Source organism: Crassostrea angulata, chromosome 5 (genome assembly GCF_025612915.1).
Source record: "Crassostrea angulata isolate pt1a10 chromosome 5, ASM2561291v2, whole genome shotgun sequence".
NCBI lineage: Eukaryota > Metazoa > Mollusca > Bivalvia > Ostreida > Ostreidae > Magallana > Magallana angulata.
Window position 1 is genome coordinate 19386336 of NC_069115.1, and position 11826 is coordinate 19398161.

The 11826-nt window shown below is 34.4% G+C and overlaps 1 protein-coding gene across 1 annotated transcript; it reads right to left on the reverse strand.

The window, feature by feature from the left end:
* Positions 1 to 2735: 2735 nt before the first annotated feature.
* On the reverse strand, positions 2736 to 11826 carry LOC128186269 (integumentary mucin C.1-like). Its single transcript, XM_052856065.1, has 6 exons — positions 11378 to 11826; positions 10334 to 10390; positions 7183 to 7509; positions 6356 to 6784; positions 5869 to 5947; positions 2736 to 5649 (listed from the first exon to the last, which is right to left on the reverse strand). Exons 1-6 carry the CDS (start codon positions 11511 to 11513, stop codon positions 5277 to 5279), a joined length of 1401 nt encoding a protein of 466 aa, XP_052712025.1. The 5' UTR covers positions 11514 to 11826; the 3' UTR covers positions 2736 to 5276.

The following is an 11826-nucleotide window of genomic DNA, read 5'->3' on the forward strand; positions in this document are numbered from 1 at the left end:
CCTACTTAAAAATCCACAGGTAAAAAAACAGATTTCTGACGGAAAATAATGGGGAATGTTAAATTACACATTGTACATCTTTTCTCCATTCGGAAATCACTTGGAATATCTCGCTTATTTTTCAACGTTATCCTCTGGGCTTAATAATGGCTTATGCAATGCAAAATCCCCGTAGACATTCTATTTTTACAATGTAGGGCCCCATTTTATGCTGGAAAAGGCTACATATATTTAGATTCAAATAATTTTTAAAAGATGAAATTTGGAAGGAACACCATAAAAAGGGCAAGCGATACGGCATTTTCTCATAATATCTAGCTCCAAACAGGTCTACCCTCAAAACCACGTGTTTTCCGTTTGTATATAAACAGACTACACGCTCCCCAGGAAGCTACTGCATATGTCCTGAAAGAAGTAGTCCAGGTGAAAAAAAGATCATCATCTAACAAAATACATGAAATATCCTACTCAGTGGTACAAAAAAAATTAAAACTGAGTAAAGGAAAATGTAAAATGCACTCAATGTAAAACTTAATTCTGGAGTATATATGGAACTACAATTGACTAAGTTTGATTGGTTAAAGCTGAACACCGCTCGTAAATAGGAACCGCACACAGGTACCTGGTATATAAACCCTTCGATTTCGTTACACCCGATTGCACATCTGAAACTCGTGGCCGACGTGTAGCTATAGTGTTCCTTTCGTTGTCTTTGGATTTTTATGCATTTAATTGTTATTTATGTGCACATTATGTCTGTAAATAATGCAATGACCAGTTCATTTGATGTTACAGTTAGTACTCTCCTGGTTTGAAAAAAGTGCGTAAAACTTGACAATTTCATCGCGACCGAGTAACATGGCGAAGCAAGATGTACGTCCACACAGGTGAGACCTCTACAGCGACATACTTTGAACTGTTAAGAGGTCTATGGCTTATATAGGGGTGTAGGAAGAGCGGTGCTGAAAGAGAAATATGGCGGACAGTGCTTATTTACGAGCGGTGTTCAGCTTTAATTACCGGTGTGATACCTTGTGCAACAAAGTGCTATATTCGGAACTAAACAGCAGCGCTTCACGCATGTGTTCACTATGATTTGTAAGATGATTTGACAGATTGTATATAACTATATGTTATTTTAGATGCTTTTAATAATTTCCATTTTAATGCTGCGATGGTAAAATTTTGGGTTTTTTTAATCACTATGTCTAATTTTCTTCTCATCATGAATACACACATCAATTTTTGAGAAATCTAGCAGCACTTCATCACTTTATTATAATCACTTTGTTTCATTAGAATCTCTTGGTATTGACTTTGATGAAAATCAAAACGAATTTGTTTTTCAAAAATAAAATCTATAGAACATAATATGTTACATGTACACATGTATGAATTAATATACAGGAGAGTTAACGTAAAGGCTATATAGAAAAAAACTACGTTACTTCTTTTATATCACATCCCATATCAGCTGAAGATTCCAAAACCTTGGCCAAAACGGATTATATCAAATAAGGGTCTGATTAACAGATACAGGTACATGTCTAATATGTTACTTTTAACTTGGAAAATACTATAGTCTGTCCCGAGATATTTTTGCCACATATTTCCTTAATAAATTATTCGATATTTATAAATACCTCTTGGTTCAGACGATGTTTATTCAATAGTATGAAAAAAAAATCCCAAGATTTTCCCTCTGAACCCCCCCCCCCTCTAGCTTGTCGGATATCAATACACGGTTAAAAATAGTCTACGGGGTTTTTCCATTGCCAAGGAGATTAAGACGCCCGGATGATAAAGTTGAAAAATTACGCGAGGTGTCCCGAGTACTTCCGAATGGAGAAAAGATGTCAACATCCCCCATTATAAATCTCCGTAGGAAATCTGTTTTCGTTCCTGTGATTTTTTACGAGGTAAAAATGATAATAAGTGAATGAAGTTATCTTGGGAATTTTCCCGTTCATCGATTTTAATTGCACTTCTGTCACAGGTATGTGTATTTTTATCAAAAATCGTTCAAATATGCAGCATAAATATCTTGGGACAGACTATAGCTACAGGAAAGCGACGGAAGAAATCTACTGATGCTAGATTATGTCATTTTGTTACATGTACATTGCCAAACCGGCCAGATTGTATTTATGTCACCAGGCTGATCGATTATATTTCGATCAATTTTTTTGTTCGAGCATCTCTCAGCGTGTAAATTACACGGATGTTAAAATAGATCAAATCAATGAAGAAGTTCAATTGTATAAATACCGCACATGTTCAGTTATTAATAATCAAATTTTTTGGTCTTATTAGCACCATAATTTTTTTTCCTATGTTAAACATATTTTTAAGAATAAAAAAATTATTTTGAAAAGAATAAACATGAACATATCTTAACTTTTCATTTATTGATATTAGTAATAATTGAGCACCTACACGTAGAGCATAAGCAGTTATATTTGCATTTTAAAACTGAAACCTAAGAAAAGAAGTAATATTTATAGTGTAATGTATCCATATAAGGGAAATAATATATTAGTATAATATATATCGTATGAACATGACAAGAAAAATGTTTGAAAGAATTCACATTACTTAATTCCTATTTGTTATATATACACACCCGACTCTCAGTCGCTTATGTCCACTGTCTAAGTAAAACGAGGTCAGTATTAGCATTGTGACCTTTCTCTCACACCTCTACAGTCGTGTTTAAATAAACGCACACAATGAAAGTTAACTTTAATGGTGCTCAAAGTCATTTAAAGGGAAAACATAAAGTAAAACGACCGATGAAATAAAACTATATAGGCGAAAATGTGACATCAAAAGTAAACGTGTAGTTCAAAGGCGTGGACTTAATGACTTCGAGTTAAAATATACGCACAAAATGTACCTGTGCATGAAGTTAAGCCATAATTTCACTGTTTTAATATTTATAAGCAGATTCATCCATTGAGTCTTCAGATTTTGATTCCAGTGCATATGTAATTAAATTGTCTTAATTTAGAGATAAATATATTACGAGTTAATAAACGATATTCTCTACATACAAACAAGCTAAAAGCCATAACAATCGAATCAACGTACATGTATATATCTGCAAAATGATTTTTAAAATAAAAAAAAATATAGGATACAATTTGGATAGTACATAGATGTAGAATAATATATCTTGAATGACAGGACCACTCGGAGTTATCGTTCTTTGTACCTTAATTTGCCCTGTTTTCTTATATTAAAAATTTTCGGTACATAACAAACAATGTTATATGGCGTAACTTTTTTATTCTCATTGATTCATCGATCGATACTGCTGACTGTTTTAGAAAAAGGGGTTATCTACAGGCCAATAAGCAAGTTGGATAAAAAACAGTAATCAGTTGTCTATTGATTAAACGGCTATTTAAGTCCGCATCTTTTGGTAATTGTGTATGAGAAATACCTCGATAACTCCAAGAATAGCAATGAAAACATGTAAACGGATAACTCCAAGATAAAGGAATGTCTGTAACAAAAAGACGTCAAGTGTGAAGGAATTAACAACAAGAAGAAGACTCATTTCTTTGTTTATGCGTAGAATATTGTGAATATACTTTTGAAGGTGAAACAATGATCAGGAACGTCTCTGTACAATATTAAGTACAAGGAAGCGATTTTTCAAGAAATAAAAACATGATAAATTTAAACGAACATTTAAGATGAACAAATGAATTATATGATATGAACAGAAGCTTATATTACACTTTTATACACGTACAAGTCATAATATATGCAACTTCACAAAACAAGAGGCCAATTGGCCTTAACGGTCACCTGAGTAGCATATATCCCATACTCAAACTTGTCATGGAGTCTCCTATATGCATCTTATTAATTAGGTTTCATACTGGAGTAGAAAAATTATAAATTTGCAATGACGACCACATTTAATTCAAAAAGAACTGTGAAACCTATAATTTTGAAGAAAAATTAATTAAAAGATCTGGTCTACAAAATCATGAATTCAGTTTTCCTTTCAGATGTGTGGGAGTAAAGAAGATAATTTTTTAACGTTATATGCATCAACATATATACATCCATTTTAGCACTGCCCTAGAGTCAAAACCCATACCCCAGGGGACATGAAAATTAAAATTTCAGTAGAGGACTTCTTGGTAAACATAATTATTAGTCAGTTTTTTTTTATACACTGGCAGATGTGTGAGAATAGAGAAGATTTTTAAACATTATATGCATTAACACTATATTGCCATATTGCCCCCCCCCCCCATGTCCTGAACCCCTGACACAGGGGCCATGAATTTCACAATTTAGGTAAAGGAGATTGTGGATATCATAACCATGTATTCAGTTTTTTGCCCTTATGTGTGGGAGTAGATCGAGAAGAAGATTTTTTAAGATTTAAAACATTTTTACTATATGGCCATATTGGCCCCACCCTAGAGCCTGAACACCTAACAAAGAGGTCATGAATTTGACAATTTTGGTAGAGGGCCTCATGGACATCAAAACCATGCATTTAGTTTTTAACAAATATATATGGGAGTAGAGAAGAAGATTTTCTAAGATTTAATACATTTTTACTATTTGGCCATATTGGCCCCACCCTAGAGCCTGAACCCCTGACCAAGGGGTCATGAATTTTACAATTTTGATAGAGGGCCTCATGGACATCATAATTATGCAACCAGTTTTTTCCTCACATGCATGGGAGTTGAGAACAAGATTTTTGAAAATTTGGCTTTTTTTTTGCATATTTGGCCCCGCCTGTGGCACCCCAGGGGGGATAGAGCCATAAATTTCACAATTTAGATTTTTCTTACCATAGAGATGCTTCACACCAAAAATGGTTACGATTGGCCTCATAGTTTTCAAGAAGAAGTAAAAAATGTAAAATTGCATTGTTAACGCACGACGACGGACGAAGACCGATAGCAATAGGTCATCTGAGTGACTCAGGTGACCTAAAAATCATCATATTGCAAAAATGTAGTCTGTTTACATAATAGATATAATTGATAACTCAACATGTGCTAATAAAATTAGATATGGTACAATGCAGTGTAAGTTATAATATGAACATGTTTAATTCACATACTTTTACCAGTTAATCAAACACATTTTATCAATTTAACAATTAACATTTTTACAAATTGACAGAACTTCACAAAATACAATTTAGATTATGATTGCATGAACACTAAATGGTATTCAGTTTGATTACGTCATAAAGCATTATTTAATTAGCCAATCACCGGGTTGCTTCTCTCATGTCAATAGATGACGTCTACATCTGTCGTCTGCTTGCTCTGGCTCACTGATAAGTCTTCCTCGGCAGGCATTACATCTGGGGGAGGGTTAATTGTATCTAAAGATTTATTAACTACGGCGTAGACTGGCAATTCATTGCTGATTGGTTGCTTGACGCTATGACGTATGAATGTTCCTTCACTCATATTGGTCGATACGGACATATCGTCTCTGACGTCATCCACAATGACAGCTTTGATTTGTGCTGTTGCTGATAATGAACTAGTCATTCCTGGCCCATCCTCATACATGTTCTTACTAGAATATGGTGAGTTGATTGTGTTGTCATAGGCAAACAATCCGTTTGTGCTTTGGTACATCTTAGAGCGGTTTTTCCTTTTTAACAGAACAATCAAGTATATGTTAAATAGATAAAATCAATTCATCAATACGTTGAATGTCGCTGTAAGTAGTGACTCCAATTAACATGATTTCAAATTGTTCAGTTTATTACAACTGTTACAATTATGTTCTGTTACTTTCTACTGTTAAGTGGCTTTAATGAATTAATTACATGTACCTAATTGTTCATTGATAGAAAAATATGTCACCCACCTGTGATTGAAACAGGCAGCCATGACGATGGCTATTACCAGAATTAGTCCTCCTCCCACCGCTGGAATCACGTAACTCCCTTAGAAATTAAATAATAATAATTTATTCATGACCTTGTACAGCAGAGTTAACCGAAAACAATCTAGCAATCATAGAACACGGTTATAGCTAAGAAAATGTGTGTGCCTTGTGTGTATGGTAGGGATTGAAAACTCAAAGAAATAGGAAAACAGAGACAAAGAATCTCATATTACACCTAGCTTGTTGAAGTTTCAGAAGGAAGCTTTGTTCTCTACGTTTTACTCGAAAAAATTTAAAATGTTTTCCATTCGGAATGATAAGCTACTATTCAGTCCAAAAATGCACATTTTCTTCTAATAGAATTCCAATACTCAAAAGAAAGGAAATATAATAATGTTTATAGAAGTAATACTATTAATACATGATAATGAATATTTGGAATATACAATAAATTATATGTTCTTACATTCTGATGATGTTGAAGCAACGGGTTGAGGTTTGGCAGTTGTTAGCAGAGTCCCAGATGACTTGGTTGTTGGACTGTATGTAGATGGAGCACCTGTTGATGGCATAGATGTAGTTGATACAGTAGTTGTTGTTGATGCTGTTGTGGGAGCCATTGTTTTAGTGGTCGCCGTCGTTGGTTGTTTTGTTGTTGTTGTTGTCGTCGTGGGCGCAGGAGTTGTTGTTTGAACAGGTGGTGTTGTTGTCGTCGTCGTCGTGGGTGCAGGAGTTGTTGCTGTTGTTGGAACAGGTGTTGTTGTTGTTGTTGTTGGAGCTAGTGTTGTTGTAGTTGTTGTCGGTGTTGTTGTGCTCGTTGATGGAGGTGTTTGGGTTAACGTAGGTAAGTTAAGGTCTCCATTACAGTTTAGAGTAAGAACATCTGAAGAATCATCTACAACAAATTATTGTAATGAAACGAAATTTCATAGTACTAGTGTGAAATAAATTATTAACAAGAATGCAAATGGTTTTTGATTTGCTTACAGGGTCATGATACATTGTACATATTTTGGTATGCATTTATAAGAGTTCCAGAGCATGTAGTATGAAATAGTTGTGTCGGCCTACAACCTTGACAACTAATTTTCTCTAACAGAAATTACATTATTATAAAGTCACTTTTTGAAATTATGTTATTCATAATCAGACATCTTTGGATGAACGAATCTAAATAAATGTTTTATCGCTGTTACAAATAACTTATTTAAAAATGCTCGAGAAATTTAACCAAAAAATATCATTTACATGTATCAATTATTTAGGTTCGTTTTTTCCCCTGTAATTGCTTACTTGTATATAGTAACATGCAATAACCAGAGTCATAACTATAATTAGGCTTATCAAAGTTCAGGGTAGCTGGTTGAGATGGGGAAACCACGACATTCCCGGATACATAACATCTGATGATGAAGGCAGTCCCTCCTGCTTGTACTCGTATATCACTCCCACAATTGCTGTACTTTGGTTGTATGCTAGAAAGAACCGCAAATGTGACACTGGTCAATTTTGATGAAGACAACGTACATCCGCAGCTTGTGGTATTTGATTGGTAAGTGAGGAACCCGTCCAGAACGACGCGATTGGCTGAAGCTGAAGTCTGGTAGCACAGGGATGCGACTGCAGGAAAGATTAATACATTTATATGAGTATTTGAAAATTTTCGAATAACATGAACTTTTTAAATCAACTTTCTTTTAAATCCAATACAATACAAACTGATTTGTAATCTATGTGGGATGAAGGTATTGTTTTTTCATAAGATATGGTTGCGATTATGAAAAAAATATGGAGACTGACACTTTTAATTTTCATCTTTTTTCCTTTGAAGAGGATCCAGTTTGCAGTTTATTTTTCTAGTCATTTGATATTGAGTTCACTACTTATCATTTTATTAATAAAACATTTTAAAATCATAAAACGTGAAGTGTCGTTCATCAAAAATGTTAATAACGTAACTGAAGTGTAGCTGCAGGACTGTAGCTCCCGCTCTGAAAAAATTCGGATGGACGACCTGGGAGCTACAGTGCCTACCATAGGAAAAATCTGCAATTTACGGCGCACAAAAAATTGCGCTAGTTTTTGACTTGTTAACCTTATTTTCACAGAAATTCTGTAAAAATAATTAGTACCATTAATTTCTTCAGCCAATTTACTACTGATATCGTCACTTTACTTGCCTCAGACTTTCTCTTAAAAATGATAACCGACCTCAGAAAATGAAGTATGTTAATTTACGTCGAGATCGAGAGTCGCCATTTTTAAATGTAAACAAACTTGCACCACTTTAATTTACAGGGCTGCTGATGGTGTTTAAAAGAATATCAGAGGCAAGTGAAGTGACGATATCTGTAGTAAAATGTCCAAGGAATTTTTTGGGATCAAATATTTGTACAGAATATGATCGTAAATGAGATTAATCGGTCCAAAACTAGCGCATTTTTTGTGCGCAGTAAATTGCAGTTTTTTACTATGGGAGGCACTGTAGCTCCCAGGTCGTCCATCCGAATTTTTTCAGACCGGGAGCTACAGTCCTGCAGCTAAACTGAAGTGGTGCGTATGAATACACAACAATATCACAGGGGCCAAGCCCGTTTTAACATTAATTTCAATTTAACCATAAATAAAGAAAGGGGTCGAACTCTGACCCAGATAAAAAAAAACTACCAGCTCGCTTCAAAAGCTTTATAAATCAATTATTTTTTTACAACACTTGCAATATGCATGTATTTTTCAGAAAAGCAATGTCTACGATACACTCATGCCGAATTTCAAGTTGATGGGTCTTAAAATAGCGGAGATAGACGTCATTATTCTCTCGAAGTCGCCAGTTTATTTTTACTCGGACATTTACCGGTCCAGGGCTCACGTTGGGATTTTGCCTATGACAACAGCAGTATTGCAACAAGTCGAGAAACATTCGCACTAATCTTTTAAAATTTCACATCAAACGCACGCTTAAACACGAACTTATATTCTGCAGCCACATTGACTTCTGACCAGACCAGCCAATGTGATAGAAAATGTTGAATTCAATTTCACTGGTTAATATTCCTGATGGTCCAATCAAAATCAGTCTTTCTCGAACTAAACTGAACTTTATTTATTTTACAAAGATTGATAAGCAAGTTCTACAACTTATATTAATATCTCTCGTTGGCACGGATGTTAGCGTGAGGGGGTCAATGGTGTGGGAAGAAGCCGTCAAAATGGCTGACCCTGTCAGAAGTCAATGTGGCTGCAGAATAAAAGTTCAGTTCAGACCCTGAAGCGGCTGAATTGAAAACAAAGGAAAAATATATGCGATGGCTTGTATAGTATTCACTGTGCAGCAAGATTTCTTAAATGTCGTTTTAAAGTGAGTTGGATCTCTGGAATATGCAACTGGGCATAACCAAAATGAAGTTGATATGTCGACAAAGAAAAGTATGAATGTGCGACTTTTGTAAATTATGTGGTAATTAGATTGCCAGTGAGGTACTTAAATGATATATCTGACGCTTGGAATACGCCGAAGGAGTTGATGAACTATAGATTTGCTTTACCACGCTTCATTCTGATGCCCGATCATGTACAACTGCGTTCGTTGATTTAAAACTCATCGATAGCAAACGAACACTTGTATATAACAAGTAATAACTCAAAAAAGCTTGCCTGACTAAACAAAATTATTCTATGGAAGCACGCATGTATCAATTAGGCTATCTTATAAGAAATGAATTTTAATTTTCGCTGCTGATAATAAATTCATAATTAAACGGAATGTGCAGATTAAAGAGGAATTTTTCTTCGATCTAGTGCATGTACATGTACATTATATCACGTAAAAAAATCATTAAATCAAATTGTTTTAGGAATGTACACATAATAACTGCATGTAAGCTTGGAAGCGGAAGATAAAAGTTTAAAGATGCATAATCAACTAAAAGGTATTTTTAAAAAGTTCCAACCATAAGAAATATAGATATTGAAGCACGCATTGTTTTTTGAAAGCGTGTGGGTACAGCTTATTCTAAATCCTCTTGACAAACAATGAAAAAAGGGCGAATTCTCAAAATCATGAAAAAACCTTAATTATAACTTCATTTCAATTAGAGTTCCTTAATTTCAGTTTAATTTATTACATGCTCCGACAAAAGTAGAGGGGGCGGCAGTTCCATGATATTTCCATTGATTATAAATGGAAAGTTAAGAAAAGTGCCTGTCCAAACTTTTCTCACTTGAAAGCAATCATTTCTAACAACCGTATTCTAAGAGGATATTGTATATATGCGGCTACCAATATACTGACCTTGTACCTGAACCATGCAATGATGAAGGCATCCCTTTTTTAGCCAAATGAGTGTGACAGTGTATTAAATGTGCATGCAATACACTTTTTTCTAATTTAAGGGTTTTTTATATTATTATTGCATAATTTAGAATCAAGTAGAACTAAGCTTACCTGGTAGAGAATAAGGTGCTGAAGTCTGTTTGCACAATGTTGTACTTTCAACATGGTCTAAAATATTCATAAATAAAATTATCACATAGTTAAAAAAATTAAAAATTCTTTATATTGAAATGACTGTTATACAACCAATAGATTAAATAGTCTCTCTCTCTCTCTCTCTCTCTCTCTCTCTCTCTCTCTCTCTCTCTCTCTCTCTCTCTCTCTCTTTTTTATTAGCACGAATACATCTATCTTCCTTGAAATAGAAATAAAAATGCCAATATTCAAAACCTGTTTGTAAACAGATAAACGTGTACATTTCCCCATTAATTCTTAATCAAATTCACGGGTCAGTTGTAATGGTGGCTGTTTACTGCTGAATGGTAACACTATTGGTTTTTACTTCAAATTAATGACCCGAGATCTAGAATCTGTCCCCATAATGTTGTTGTTCCACAAAGATTCCATAATTCAAGGTTTGTCGACAAAACGAGTTTTACTTCAATTCTTTGTACACGAAACATGTATTTGCCCCGGATTTCGCTATACACGTAATTGCTATTGAAATATAAAAAGGTCCTGTTGACAATATTTTAATGCATTCTTCATTAAACCTCGTCCTTTAAATTCCTTTGTCACCATTGTTTCTTCCTGGTTGTATTTAAATGGCCGCTTGATTTATCTCTTACACATTTACCAATCACTTCATCAATAATTGAAGCATTCGGTCCGGCCCTGTGTTCTATATGCAATATACAGAACCCTATACTTGAAATAAGTGCTCAAGAATATTTTTACCCCCACTAAACTATGCAATACAAAAAACAACGTAACTACTATTTATATCCTAAAATAAATGTGGGATCTGTTTAGAAAACATTGAATCATTTCAATTAAGAAAATTCATTTCAACACCATTTGGTGTTTATTTTTTTTTTCAAATTGATTTGGAAACACGAAAAATGAAACTATATCATGCACAAAGAGTACCGATTTGATGAATCGGTCATTATACAACCGAAAGTGGCAACTGAGTTTTCAAAAAATAATTCTTACCGAAACAAAATGAACTCCAAAGCACAAAATATAGTAATATTCCCCAAATCCCTTTTTGTTGATGATTTACGGAGTGATTTACAGGTAATGTAATTCTTCTACCCTCCATATTTGCAAGTCGGGCGGATCGGTTCATAAAGTTTGCTTTGGACGTATTAATTCTGTCAACAAATTAAAGACCACGGGCCTGCGACACGAAAACTAGATTCCAATCGTGGGCGATTAAAATTAAACTAGTACTTGGAAGAGCCTTTCCTTGAATAAGTGTGGAAAAGGCTTATTCAATTCATGCTGCACAATTAAATGCCGACACACATTCAATAACAATCGCAACGTGCAGCGATCGAGTTATGAAGAAAGATTTCTTTTTATAGAAAATCTTTGTGCTAAACCAGTTTCTATCTCCTTGTGTAAATTTACCAAGCGCATTATCGACTATATCTATTAGG

Coding starts and splice junctions, on each gene's coding strand:
- LOC128186269 (XM_052856065.1), bottom strand. CDS start 11,513: ATGAACCGATCCGCCCGACTTGCAAATATGGAGGGTAGAAGAATTACA. Junction 5,948..6,355: donor TGCTTCAACATCATCAGAAT/GTAAGAACATAT, acceptor TTAATTTCTAAG/GGAGTTACGTGATTCCAGCG. Junction 5,650..5,868: donor GCTGCCTGTTTCAATCACAG/GTGGGTGACATA, acceptor TCTGTTAAAAAG/GAAAAACCGCTCTAAGATGT.